Source organism: Amphiprion ocellaris, chromosome 22 (genome assembly GCF_022539595.1).
Source record: "Amphiprion ocellaris isolate individual 3 ecotype Okinawa chromosome 22, ASM2253959v1, whole genome shotgun sequence".
Lineage (NCBI taxonomy): Eukaryota > Metazoa > Chordata > Actinopteri > Pomacentridae > Amphiprion > Amphiprion ocellaris.
Window position 1 is genome coordinate 14,760,776 of NC_072787.1, and position 14,083 is coordinate 14,774,858.

Sequence of the window (14,083 nt, forward strand, 5' to 3'; positions counted from 1 at the left end):
TTTTCACATCTTTTTAATGTGGCTACAGTTTAGCAGTTTCATACCATGACATGTTGTTTCTCTTCACTCAGGTCTGTTGATGAACAAGAGAGGCCTTTTGCTCTTGGGATGCAGTTTGTCTTACTCCGAACTCTTGGTAAGTTCATGACAATTTGCACTACATACTAGAATCAGCCTCCCTAGCTGTGAACTGTGATAAATCTCCTATAATCACTTCTTCATTGAATCTACAAAGATTTTCTGAAAGCACAAAGGGTGTAATTGAATGAAAGTAATGTCCTTGTAATTAATTAGTCAGTAAACTGCTTCTTGAGCAGTTCAAGGATTTGGCACAAAAAAAAAAAAAAACATGCCACTTTGTCTGGTGTTATTTTTCACAGCTGGTCTATAATCCACTTTTCCGAAACGGTTGTTTTCTCCAGCTTTCAATCTCTCACTCATCCTCGCTAACACACTGCGTTTTTAGAGCGAGTAGGAATGCCGCACTGTAGTTGACCTTCGTGAACTTCTGTGTAGATGTGTGCAGAAACTCCCCCAGGGCCAGTAAGCGCTGCCTTAACATGCCTCTGATCAGCTCGGCATGGCAACATGAACGTAAAGCTGTCACATCACTGCTCATAAACCACTACAAGAAGGGCACATGCCTGGCCACAGGATGTCAGTGTATTTGTGTAGTTAAGAGAATCTAAGAATATGAACCTTTGAATTTCATTGTGTAGACCACTACAATCTGTCATCCTGTACATGAACTCTGCAATAAATATTACATTATGACGTTATTGGGGCTCTATTCATGTGGACCCTGCCTGAGAAACGGAGAAATCTTAAATTTTTGAGGCTTTAGGTAATGGCAGCGTTGTACTGGATGAAGTATTTTGAAAGGTGTTTCTAATATTATGTCTATTTCTTAATGATGGACATGAGATCAGACCTCCTTCTGCTGACAAATAGTGCCACCAAGTGGTACAAAAGCAGAACTGCAGCACATTAAAGTTCCACACTACATCCTGATTTGTATATAATATGTAGCATACTACTACTTTTGGAGCAGCACTATTCAATACCTTGGACTAATTTGAGAGACTGAAACGTGTGCTTTCGTATACATGATTAAATTATACTGCACTGTGAATGTCACAAACAGCATTTCGAGATCACCTTTGTGCACTGTTTTGCAGAGAAATCGTACACATCAACAGCACATTCAAAAATCTGTGTTTTTTTAGCAAATAGATTCTGACTAAATAAGTAGCAAAGTGTATGTTTAAAAAATAAAACCTTTAGCACAAAAAAAAAATCTGCACTAGCACTAATGTGAGTCTAATTTTTGATTAGATTCAAACGACAATGGTGGAAACAAAAGCAAAAAGTTCCACAAATATTGTGAAACTCCGACTGGTTAATGAAAATACATTGTTCTTTTCTAACTAAACCTCACACACTAATCAAAACTGTTTCAAATTTGAAATGGTTAGTACATGTAGAACTTCTTCACAGGCTCTACCTTTGCCTCTTTGTTTGAAAATCAATATTCAAGATCTTTAGTTTCACCCTTTTTCATGCTCAACACATTGTCATGTGTGATCAAAGCGTTGTGAGACTGTGCCTATAAAATGCAAAAACTGCACACGATCCCCTTCAAAGTAGTTTGCTCCCAGAGTTCCTGATTTGTTTGGAACACTCCATTTAAGTCAAGTGCCATCTGTGACTCGTCCTCCTCCACTGGTCAAAACCGTGACCCTCCATCTTGAATTCATTGTGCTGTCAGTTTGATGTACATGGGTGTGTATTGGTGTGATGGTAAGCACAACAGTTTAGTTAGTTTGTGTCCTCTGTTCTCCCTCAGACTTATCCACTGAAGCTAGCTGCAGACCCAGCTCGTCACCTGTGTAAATTTTCACTGATTGACACAGACTCTGATGTTTTCTTTGTGCCTAAATTTGAGGTCTGTTGTGAAATTCTAAATGCACACATGCCAAAGGTCAGGATGGGAAGTGGGAGCGAAAAAGTCAAATGTTGCAGGAGCGCTGGGAGCAGTGTATTGCTGCACCACTTTAAATCAGTTATGGTTTTTGCTTTTTGAAAGCCCAGCGTCATGACTTTGTGATGGCAGCTTGTGTCATTAAACCCATGCGAATGTTAGCATGCTGGATGAAACTATTATTACAACTTCTGTCTTCCCCTCCAGCCTACATACCCACGCCCATCTACTTTGGTGCTGTGATTGACACCACCTGCATGCTGTGGCAGCAGGACTGCGGCGTGCACGGCTCCTGCTGGGAATACGACGTCACCTCCTTCCGCTTCGTCTACTTCGGCCTGGCCGCCAGCTTGAAGTTCGTCGGCTTCATCTTCATCTTCCTCACCTGGTACTCAATCAAGCACAAGGAGGCGCGAGCCGAGCGCTGGCGCCAGCACCTGCCTCCGCTGGGCACCGTCAGCGAGCTCATATGCCACGCCGGGGGCCAGAAAAGCCACGCCCGCACCCGCTCCTGCCCCGTGTTCATCCCGCCTCGGCCCGACCCGCCGGCCGCCCTGCTGCTCAACCGCGGCCACAGCAGCCTCAGTTGCCCGGGCAACGCCCTCAAAGCAATAACTCCCCCCATCTTGTTGCCACACCACCACAGAGGCTCTGCCCATGTCTGAGAGCACGCCAGCCTCCCTCTGGGGTTCATTGTGACATGTGCCTTCCTGTTTGTGTTTCTGCACAACACCGTGTCTGATTTACACCGATCAGGCACAAGGCGGGGCTCCCAAGCCGATGTCGCAAGATAGGCAGAGACACAAGTACGCCCACCATACCAAAGGGCTGCTCGTCGTTTATGATAGCAGGAGATGGAAAGACGTTTCACTCAGAGCATATCATCAGCTGCAGCCACACACAGCATCCACACTGAAGGTCAGACCTCCACGTCAAGGTTTGGATGATGTAAAGACATCACATGGTGCTACTGTTAAAGGGCAGGGCATTATAATCTCTGTACAGACAGATGGTCATCATCAACATGGCGTCTAAAGCACAACAGACAAACCTGTACTATGCAAGATCCTATGTACAGCTCCTCCCTTCTCAGTACTGTACAGCTCCCTCTGTAATCCATATCTGTACCTCTTTCTTCTCCTCTGCTAAATTCACACATACTACCACATCGTCGTCGGCTCCTTCGTGATCCCATTTTCCCTCACAGTTTGAGCATATCAGCTGTTTCCCATATATTTAAGCCATTCCACCTGTTCTCTCGTCTGGTTAATTTGTGTTGTCTGTATCCTCAGAAATGACAAGGGGTTTTATTTTTTAATCCTCTCACCTCTGTTCCTTATTTTTTTTCTTAACAGTGCCTCTCAGGCTGTCTCGGCCAGTCAAGTACACGAAGCTAGCTACCAGGGTAAATGCTAGCCGCTGAAAAGCCAGTCACTGTTCTTTCAGTTGATTGACGGTATTCTGCTTTGTTGCCCTCCGCTTTTGTGATATTGGAAACAGCTGTCACAGATCCGGAGCCACAGTTTCTCGCCTCTGCAAGGTAACCATGTAGCTTAAAGCCGACAAACACCAATGGTACAGTGTGTTATAACTTTTGTGGCAAGTCAAGTCAGCGAGCAACAAATCTGTATTTCATAACATATTATTATTATGAAAATGTTAATAATTAGCCAAGTAGGACAAAGGAATCTAAGAATGGTATCTCATCTCTGACCTTGTGCTGCAGCTACTGTTTGTCCTAAAGATGTGAAAGTAGGTTTAAAAATGCGGTAAAACTTTTCTTTAACCCCTTTTTGAAAGCAACTTCTTCCGAGTAAAATGATCCGTATCTAATCTACTGCAAAAGATGCATCATTTTGGCTCTGTACTGTAATGGCTTCTCCATTCTAACGGTCATCAAATGTACATAGTTATTTAGCAGTCTAGACTTTTAAAGAAGTAGTGCAGCAAGCATGAGCCCTTTTTATCAGCAAGATTATTCCGTTTCTTGGGCGTTTGGGGGCCATCTAGTGGATGCAGAGATGATTGTGTGAAGGCCAGTGAATGTTTGTCAGACCTACTGTACGAGGAAATTCTTGGTTTAAAGGTTAGTTATTAAACTTAGTCACTGCTCTGAATTTAGCACTCCAGTTTCCCAAAGATCAAAAAGAAAGATTATCTGCTGTTTTGGATATTTATTCTGTCCAGTGTTGAAATCATGTCTGCTAGTTTGATGGTGAAGCCACAGGACGCTCATGAGAGGCATGTTGAAAGTGCTTGCATGAGCCTCAACTATCCTAACAGAACTGTCTCGTTTCCTTTAACACTGGGCTGACGTATCTTATGGTTTTTCTTTCCTTCGAACAGGAGAGGTAATGTCTGTAAAGAAACGATAGAGGTGGGAACGGGGAGTTTTTTCTGTTACAAAATGCATTATTCTGATATTAGAGATATCAAGAAAAGGTCAAATCTGTGACGTGTTTTGAAAACCAAAATTTTAGGAGTATTTTTTTTCCATTTCCTGACGGGGGAATAAAAGATAAGTCTAATAAATGTATTGAATTTTATATTCTCATAGTATTAATTCATTTTAGTTATTAATAGTTTGCAAAGTAACGGAGAATCTAATGCAGTGGATAAATTTCGATGAACTTTTTTTTTGTTTTGGCCAAGATTCATGGTGTTCTGCCTGGTAAAGGTTCATCACGTGGTAAATGGCAGTGACTAATTTTAGTATTATCGTGACTTAGCACCTCAAATTACATATTCATAAGTGATCATTGTGTAAATACTGACAAAGCAAATTAAGCATATTATAGAGCTCACGCATAGTTAGAAGCATATTTATGAACTAACCCATGACATTGTAGTTAAAAAGGAAAAAAAGAAAAAGACAAAGCTGCAAAAAAAAAAGTAACAAAAACAGTGGATTTGTCTCGCGGTGCCTGAACAGTATTATTCACAAGGGGAGGTTCATTTTATATCGGGGGAGGGAAGAAGACGGGCTGTTGAAATCTTTTTTTCCTCCTGTAAATGCGACTACACAGTTAAATTAATTGAAATGCGTAAGTTATGCTACCCACAATGCCCTTCTCTCCCATTGTAATGATTCTCTATTCTTCCTCTAGTGCACCATATACATCATGCTCGCTAAACAGGAATACCAATGCAGGATTATTGATCAGGCCCAATGCAAATGTGACTAGAAAGCCTAACAGGAACTTCTCATGTTTTTTGCAGTCACTTTATCTAATAGCTGCTCACAAAACTCTGATATTATGAACACATGTAGGTAAAAATGTAGATAAAATCTGTTTACTGTGAGGCAGAACAGCATTATTTCCCAAACACTAATTAAAATCGAATTCCTGCTCTTTGTCAAAATTTGGCTTCGATGCATTAAAACCATCTTCCTCCTACAACCAAGCAAGCAAACCCAACAGTGCACTCTTTGTAGGGAAGTGTAGAGAATCGTCCAGTAAATGCAGTGAAGTCTGACTGTATTGTACTGTACACCTACTACTTTGAATTCAGTGTCCTGCTGTTGAAATGACTGGACTACTACTGACACAGGCGACTTCACGTTGACTGTAAAAAAATTTTGCTTTAACACATTTCCTTTCTTCAGTATTTGAACTGAAAGTGAATTCCCTGGACAGAACAGGTGTATTCTGAAAAAGTTGAGCTCTTATCGCTTTGTGTTCCTCAGGAGCAGAGGTCTAATTGATGTTTGTGAACACTTGGTTTACAAATGCCTTGAATACTTGATATTTGTCATTAAAAACTGAAAAAAAATCAGCTTGTTTGAATTATTACGAAGTGCTGAGACATGTAGTGGGACAACATTTGAGGTTGAAGGGGTTTATTTCTTAACAGCGTCATGGCTTTCCTGAAACCAGACTTGTTCTACACACACCGTCAAGAAGAGAAAAGAGAAGGATGAGGTTTTTGCGGAACCAGTTATTAGCCAGACGATACCTTGACAAGAAATTTTGCCTTCTGTGGACTTGTAATACTTTGCTTTACTGAATGTACTGTCACAGACAAAGCTGGAACACAGTGTGCTGTCATAGAACCAGTTTTCAAGGACTATACGGTTACATTCGAAATGAATTGACCATGTGCAACACTGTACTCTGGATTATCAAAGCATTTTATCATACCGCACATAATGAATCGGTGACATTTCTGAAAATAAAACTTACACAACGAGCATTCTCCAACCCCCCTTGGTGATTGTGTAAGCACTTTCTTGTGAGGAAAATATGACTTAAAAACAAAATGCTGTGAATTGTGATAAATGTGCAACTCTGCAAAGTTGGAACTTTTGCAGTGTTGCAGCTAATTAGTGAACAATAAATAATGCCCCGCCATCAAAAATTAACACCCGAGCCAGGCAGTTTTCCTCACCTGCGTGAAGCAATTATAGGTTTGCTGCAGTTCTGTAATTCATGCCAAGATGTCAGCTGTAAATGTCCTTGAAACTGGCTTTTAAACTGTCCCGTGATTGTCTAAACTTTATATTACTGCGACATGGATGTTATGTTGATTTTCAGAAGTGATAATCCAGGTTTTTTTTTTTTTTAGGTATAATCATTTCATTATAATCTAATTTCACAATGGACACAAATTTCAAAACCACAAGCAGTGGAGGGTGAGGATCACAATGTGAAAGAGTTAAAAAGTGCATTCGGGGACTGTTTTGCCTTCTGATGGAGTTTCCTATGACTGGGCAGGTTCAGGATTTCTGGTTTGTTCAAAGACTGGAGCGTACCTAACTAATGCTAATCACCCATTCAGATGTTGAGATGGTTTCACCACTCGCACTTGTTTTTCATAAAAACATATATTAAAAACATCAATGGTGTTATCCGTATGGAATTAATCACTTTTAATTCCACCACTTAAGTTTAGCTGCATTAAGGCTTTTTCTTTTCTAAATATATATTTGAAAAAAAGAAAAAAACATAACACTGTTTTACTAATAATTGTAGGCACCAGTAAAAAAATAAACAATAACTTTAATACTCATTATACAACTCTGACTGACTGAGGTGGCTTTACTCGCCATTGCTCTTGGCGAGCTCGTCTCCTAATCGCCTGTGTCTCTGTGTCACTGTGGCGACGAGAAGCTCATTGGCTGGCTGGCCAGAGCTCGTGTCTGCCTCAGAGGGTCTGATTGGAAGGTTGAGGCAGGGAGCCGCTGCCCTCATAGTCCAAGGTGAGAGGCAGCGCTGACTGAGGCAGCACTTCTAGTACCACCCCGACACTCTGTGGGGCGCTAGTCTGTGTGGTGGTGGGGCTCTCGGTGGCGCTGGCCTGTACCTTGGGCCTCAGAGTCTGTGGGGAGAAGGGGAGGTAGCCTTGGGCCTGGAAAATGTCCTCTTCTTCTGCAGGGTCCAGGCCGAGACCGAGACCCTGTGGTCTGGTTGCCTCTCTGTGGCTCGGGCCTGGTTCTAACTGGGCTCGCAGGCTGTTGTGAGTACGCAAGAGGCTGTCGTGTCGGGTCTCCAGCTCCGTCAGTCCGTTGCCGCTAAACATGCCTCCTTCCAGTTCCTCCAGCTGCTGCGCCCACGCATCGCTCTGGAAGATAACCTTGTCTCTACTCGGACCTGATGACGACACCACTGACATAACAGACACCCCGGGTCTGTTGACGAGCCTCTCGGGGAGGTCGTTGACAACAGATTCCAGTTTCCTTTCCAGGGTGGGTCTGGGTGTGGGTGGTGCTGATGGCGTTTCGCTGGGGGCGGGGGTGGTGGGGCGAGTCTCTGTGGCCAGGCCCGGCCAGACGTCACTGGCAGAGGCCAACTCTTCTCCGCTGCCTTCTTCAAGGCCTCCACCCCCGGCCCCGGAGCCCAGCTCTGGCAGGGTGGAGTCGTCAAGCTTATGGGTTTGGTTGAATTTGGTAAAAACGTGTCGCAGTGCAATCATATTATCTACATCCTTCTGGAAGTTGGCCCAGTTGTCTGGGCTGGGGCTGTAGTCAGGCCTACATTCATACAGGCTTTCGTTTATGCTATACAAATCCTCCAGTTCCTGCCAGTTCACCTCCTCATCTGTCAGGTTGGGCAGTTTAACCCTGTCGTCCTTCCCATATTGGCTGTGTGCTGCCGAAGAAACACAAACAGAAGACCGTTAGGATCTGGGGCTGAAAGAACAGGGAGCTCTTCTCAAGTTTACTCAGACAGCATGCAGTCATGCCCAGCTTCCGGCTCTCTCTAAAGCAGCACCTCCACGGGGTCTGTGGCCCCAAGCAACACACACACAGACACACACACACTTCAAAGCAGCATTAGATAAACTAGATAAACACTGCACTCACACAGAGCTCAAGCCATGAGTAATGCAAACACATGCTGCCTTTTTTGCTAATTCACATTAGAAAGAGACTGAAAAGAAAAATTTAATGATGATCCATTTTAAAACACTTGACTACCATACTAAGCTGCACAAGAAATATGTAATGGCGTAGTTAATGACAGGCCTGGACTGGATTGAAAAGCAAAGTCAGGCAACCTGGAATAAAAGAACTTAGCAGCAGAAGGAACAAAAAGGTGGTCAACAAAACAAGAAGATGCTTAGGAAGAAATAAAAAACAAGAAAATGAGCTTGCGCTGAATGTTTTCCCAGAAAGAAAAAAAAAAGATCAATTCAAAATGCTATAAAGAGAAGAGACAAAAGAAAATTGCAGCAAAAGCCATAATCAGAGCTGGGCTCAGCTTGAAGTCTGCAGGTAAAACTGAGGGCAAGAAGTATCACTTCTGGTTGGCTTTGACATCAGCTTCTTTCTAACTACTGCAGCTAGAGAACGAAGATGGTTTGACATAGGCTTAGGGACTCACAGGAAGGAGAGGCTTGGTCTCCTCTTTGACCACTTTCGATGCTGCTGTCGCCTGGTAAGCAGGTGCCAGAAACAGAGGTCAAAAGTGCAGAGGTCAGTGGGAGGACAGAGAGGTCACGGCAACTCAAATGTCCACTCTACCACTAGTTAATGGCCATGAAGCAGATATGAGAGCTATTCTGGATGTCATGCTACACTGACACAAAACGTGATGACTGTTTATTATTTGTGGACATGGCTGGCATGGAATGTGATGTGTTAAGGGAATATTTTCAAGTTTTGGGTGGTTGTTTGATTTCTTTCTGAAAGTTAGATGAAAAGATTGATACTCCTCTCGTCCAATAAAATGAAACCTACAGCCAGGAGATGTTGGTTGAGCTCCAAAGATTAAAAACTAATCTCCCCTTCAGCAGTTCAGACGCTCACAAACACACACCTTATTCAGTACAATTGTGACCTCAGGAAGTCGACGCTTCTAGCCAAGAAATATTGCGTCGCATAACTCCACATTAAACTGCAAATTGCTGTTTTTACTCTTCGGTTTCGTATGAATGAAACGAACGAAATATAAAGTGCCGATTAGTGAGCTTTAGATGTGCTTCTGGGAGGATTTTGCGTTCCCATTTGGAGACTTTATGCTAAGCTAACTGTCTCTGGGCTGTATATTTAGCATACAAAACATGAAAGTGGTATCTATCTGCTCATCGGTCTCTCAGCAGGAAAGCAAATAAGCTTATTTCCCAAAATGTCAAACTATTCCCTTTCATGATGCATGAGGGGGATGATACAGTATCAGGCATTGTCATTCACGTGCACTTAATGCATGGGTTGGTCTCAGGTAAACACAGCAACTCCTTATATGACTTTGGATTATTATGTTTATAGCCATGCCATCTTAGAAATTACTAAAAAAAAAAGATAGATTTTATCTTTTAACATGGGAAACTAGTTTGCACTGTCAAGCAAAGGTGTGAAAACATGTGGCAGAGAATTTTTTAACCGCTTGTTCGATATTCAAGAAGCTGCAGACTGATGATACACAGCAGGTAAAGGTGAAGATGGACTGTGTGCATAGAGATGGAAAAAAATATACATCTGTTATGATTTGTTAGAGTGATCCCAGCATGCAGCCACAGATCAAGCATCGGGCACTCCATGAACGGATGTATTAGTGGGTATGAGGCAATTCGGCCCATGCAGATGTTAAAGAAAAAGCCACTGAAGAGAAACAAAACTTGGCGGATACCTGTGTGGCTCATAGCTTCCTCCATCTTTACCTCCTGATCGGAAAAATAAAAGCAATCGATTGTTAATGCTTTGATTCAAGGAGACGTGGGAGGGAAATAAATAGATCATTCACACTGAAGGTTTCTTCATGCACTGCTGCTACTCGCTATGGAGAAACGCAATTATGGGATGATTAGAAGGAAGGAGGAGGAGGAGGAATGAGATGTGGATTTGAATGGAGGAAAACGGGGGAGGAGAAGTCTGACAGATCGTGTGATTGGGCTGCTTGGAGAGACGAGGATTGGTTCAGAATAAAGTGGTTTGATGCGTTGGCGAGTTCAACAGGTTTGCCCCTTCAAAACAAAATACACAAGGTTATCCAATCAGGTGATTGTGAGGGTTAGGTCATACATCACAGAGAGATGCTGCTAGATCCATTTCACCTGACAGCTACGTTTTAATGACCTTTTTTCCAACAAAAACATCACTTGATGTAACCACCGCAGCGAGGATGCGTTTGATTGGTTCCCAGAGCTGGCATCATTGCCACAAAAGGGCAGCCAGTGCAAGTAAGAGATTTTAGGCTGTTTTGTGACATGTGTTGGCATAGTTTTGACAAGTCCAGCATGCCAGCACTGAAACACTATCACTTTTCTCAGAGCAGTTTGGCCGCTCCAGCGCTCCACTCTCCAGCTGGTAATTACAGACATGAAGGTTTTTATCCTCAGGACGTAAACAATGCAGCTACTTCATGCCACACACAAACGCTACAGCTTGGCCTTGTAGGCTTAGGTCACTGTGACATGACTTATTAACCATCACTGGGATGTCTGCTCCTAAGGATGCTTGGACCATGTGGTGGTAGTAAAGAAAATACTGCGGCTGACTGTTGCAGTGATGCATGACAGGCTCAAATAAAATGACAGCCTCAGTTGTAGTTGTTGACAGCATCCTCCAAATAATGTATCTAACACTCAGTGACTCACAGAGTGGTGGACTGTAACCTTATTCTTTTCAAAATGCTACAACTCAGTAAACTGTACATAAATGGTGAAAATATTCCAGAGGAGTGGAAGATCCTGGGCTGGAAGAGAGGTCAGAGTGTGTGCATGTGTGTGTCACTGTGAAGACAACATTAAAGACACATAAAGGAAAAAAAAAACAATCTCAGTGATGATTCATTGACCTCCACCTAAAATTTCAGCACACATCACTGAGTGGATCATTCCCAAACACATGCAGCATGCCGATATGTGCAAACACACACCACTGACACCGAAACAGATTCAAAACACAGCAGAAGATTAGAGTGAAATATCACAACTTTTACTACTATTAAAATATCAACACTCATTTTTCAGATGTTCTTTTAACGCAAACAAATTCAAATGTCATTTTCTATTAAATACATAAATCCCTCTAATCCTTTCGTGTGTAGAATCTGTTTCAGTCATTGTTGGCATAACAACTACAACTACACCCTGTTTATTAGGCCACATGTCAAACCATTTTACTATATGCTTTGGGACAATAATATAGGAGCAAGAAACAGACTGAAAGTGCATTTTTACCTGTATCCAAGCCTTTAGGACGCGGGTTACACTGCTTGTACCCTTGACAACTCCTCATCTCCATGAGTTGAGCATGGAGTGCGTTTAGTACCTCCCGGTCTACTGCGTACACTGCATTGGTCAGCTGAAAATTTAACACACACACAAAAATGTCAGTTTACTGCTATGGAGTTATATTTAAAAGTCTACATATGTGCAGTGACAGCAGGATAAAACTGCATGCTGCTGTTCCCACGTAAAAACTTTCAAAATTACTAAAAATGCATGAGCTTTTATAGATGGAGCGCTGGAGTTTTATAACGTGAGAGCCAATGGAAATGGTTCTAGAGAGACAAAGCAGACGCACACAGTCAGAAGGCACAGCTGAATGATTGTAGACAGATGTTCACCCACCTGATAGGGGTCACTGTTGAGGTCAAAGTACTCCAGGAAGCCGGTGGAAAACTCACAGAAGAGCGTGTTGTGGGTCTCGTTGATGGTTCTCAGACACCAGTAGGTGTTGTTATTGGAGCTGGTGCACGCACAGAATCCACCCACTAGAAAACAATTACCAATGTCGTTGTTGTCAGTTGTAGCCTTTTCACACAAAAATATGAAAATGAGGTGTGGAATGAAATGAACAAACAACTGAATGTGGTGTAAACACTAGAAAAGCAGAGTTTGTTGGTTGTGTTTTTTTTTCATTAGCTTCTGACTGGCAATTGAAGGGGCACATTGGTTCCAATAGTTGTAGTGGGGAAAAATATTATATCACATTCAACACTGACTCAACCGTGTCTAAGTGCCATTTTTTGCTGAGAAAAAAAAAATTGATTGTAGTTTGTCTGGATTAACCAAGCTTTTCATATTAACCCTCATCCTACCAGCAAATTTAACTTACAAGCCTTATCGACTCCCAAAAACAGACTATTAAAATAACAAACAAAATGTTAACTAACTTCTTCTCCAAGCATTTTAGCCATATAATTAACCTAATCTGAAAAAAAGGTTATTATTATGTTAGGAAAGTTACAGTTCATTTGCAGCTTTTATCCCAAATACAACCCACATTAGTCCTTAAGAGCATAATTACCATCTCCAGTCTGTTGTCATTTCATTTTCAGTAAATTAAAGTAATCATTATTTGTTGTAGCCCTATGCCTCTTACCATTTCAGCAACACCAAATCTTGCCAGGTTTATCTGCTTAAAATTGTAGCCTAAAAATAGACCATTAATGTCATCCGGGACTCAAAGACTGTATTATAGGAGATATATTTTGGATCTGTTTCAGCCAAACACATCTTGAAGCTCTGAGAAACTAAAATAATAAACTAAAATACTCAAGTCTTTCACCTTGGATATGCCTCCTCCTTATCTCCTCCGTCTGCAGCTTTACAGATGCTTACATTTATGCTTTTTTCCCTCCAACACTCAAACCATGTCCTGATCATACTCTGACCTCATATCAGCCAAATGCATGGCACACTATTTTAGCTCTATCTTGTACAATAGATTACAAACATTTTATTTGATATATAAGATGTGATCATGAAACTATGTATTTTATCTCTGATTTTGAACATCAAAAAAGGTCATCACAAATTGGAATAATGGAGTACAGAACCTGTGAGATATAAAAGTAGACCTCACTGGTCTTGGATGTGGGTTTAACCTGCATTACATGTTGAGGAGCTTGAAGCTGGTATACATACGTGTCCAGAAGGGAGCAGTCTGCCAGTGGTCATTGTTATGTGTGAAGCAAGTGAGGCCCGGCAGGCTGCAGTCGTCTCCCTTCCTCTGTCGCTTCTTCTCCTTCCTCTCCTTCTTCCTCCTCCTGATCTCGTTGTACAGCTGGGTCTTTCCGTCTATTTCCTGCGCAGCCTCCCTGCAAGATAGAAACGTAAGAGAATTACCAAAGTGTGATGCAAACATGACATCACCCCCCCTTTACCCCTCTCTGCTGCCAGTAACCACAGTAATGGAGGACACAGAGGGGACTTCCAGAAGGCGTCACCCATGCCAGGATATGACAGCCTGTTTACTTTCACGTTGAAGCTCTTACTATGTCCAATTTTCTCTGGGATGACATTCTAGCCACTGTCCCCTCTTTCTCCCTGCCTGAACACACAGCAGGCCCTGCGGAAAAAAACAGCTGCTTTGTATTGCCATAATCAGTTCCCAGTGTTTCCTGGTGCAAGCCGATCACTGTGTTTGAGGGACTGACCGATTTCCCCCTCTGTTGAATCATTCTATCTTTCCATGCAACTCAATCACTTCCAGGCACACACACATGAAGCAGGTCCACGGCCAAACATCTGCTTTGTCATTTAAACTCCATTCAGAGACCAAACGCTCAATGAAAATTTATAGATGGCATGCCTTCGGTAGAAACCTGCGCGACTTTTGGAATAACAAACATCAACATGTCACAGCAGACAAACAAGATGGAGTGGTCATCTGGGATGTACACAGTAACTCAAATGAAGATGAGCTTTAGTGAT

At 42.3% G+C, this 14,083-nt stretch overlaps 2 protein-coding genes across 10 annotated transcripts in view; one reads left to right on the plus strand and one right to left on the minus strand.

Annotated features, from left to right (window-relative positions):
• Window positions 1-14,083, plus strand: part of LOC111583007 (solute carrier organic anion transporter family member 5A1) — a 128,486-nt gene that overhangs the window by 34,457 nt on the left and 79,946 nt on the right. For 4 of the 5 annotated variants that reach the window (XR_008600460.1, XR_008600459.1, XR_008600461.1 and 1 more), the window contains exon 9: window positions 72-136. Coding sequence is in view for 2 of the 5 variants with exons in the window: in XM_035958000.2 (XP_035813893.2) it covers window positions 72-136 (65 nt within the window). In the remaining 3 variants the exon portion in view is untranslated. Of the gene's footprint in view, window positions 1-71; window positions 137-2,188; window positions 4,528-14,083 lie in introns of those variants that run through there. The other variant, XM_023291911.3, reaches the window with a different exon arrangement.
• The window catches only part of sulf1 (sulfatase 1), a 37,553-nt gene continuing 29,275 nt past the window's right edge, over window positions 5,806-14,083 (minus strand). For 3 of the 5 annotated variants that reach the window (XM_035957998.2, XM_035957996.2, XM_035957997.2), the window contains 4 exons: window positions 13,295-13,467; window positions 11,996-12,138; window positions 11,603-11,726; window positions 5,806-8,070 (listed from right to left, as the gene is read on the minus strand). In XM_035957998.2, the coding sequence (XP_035813891.2) occupies window positions 7,127-8,070; window positions 11,603-11,726; window positions 11,996-12,138; window positions 13,295-13,467 (1,384 nt within the window). In that variant the 3' untranslated portion in view covers window positions 5,806-7,126. Of the gene's footprint in view, window positions 8,071-8,805; window positions 8,857-10,050; window positions 10,085-11,602; window positions 11,727-11,995; window positions 12,139-13,294; window positions 13,468-14,083 lie in introns of all 5 variants that reach the window. The other 2 variants (XM_035957999.2, XM_023291909.3) reach the window with 2 other exon arrangements.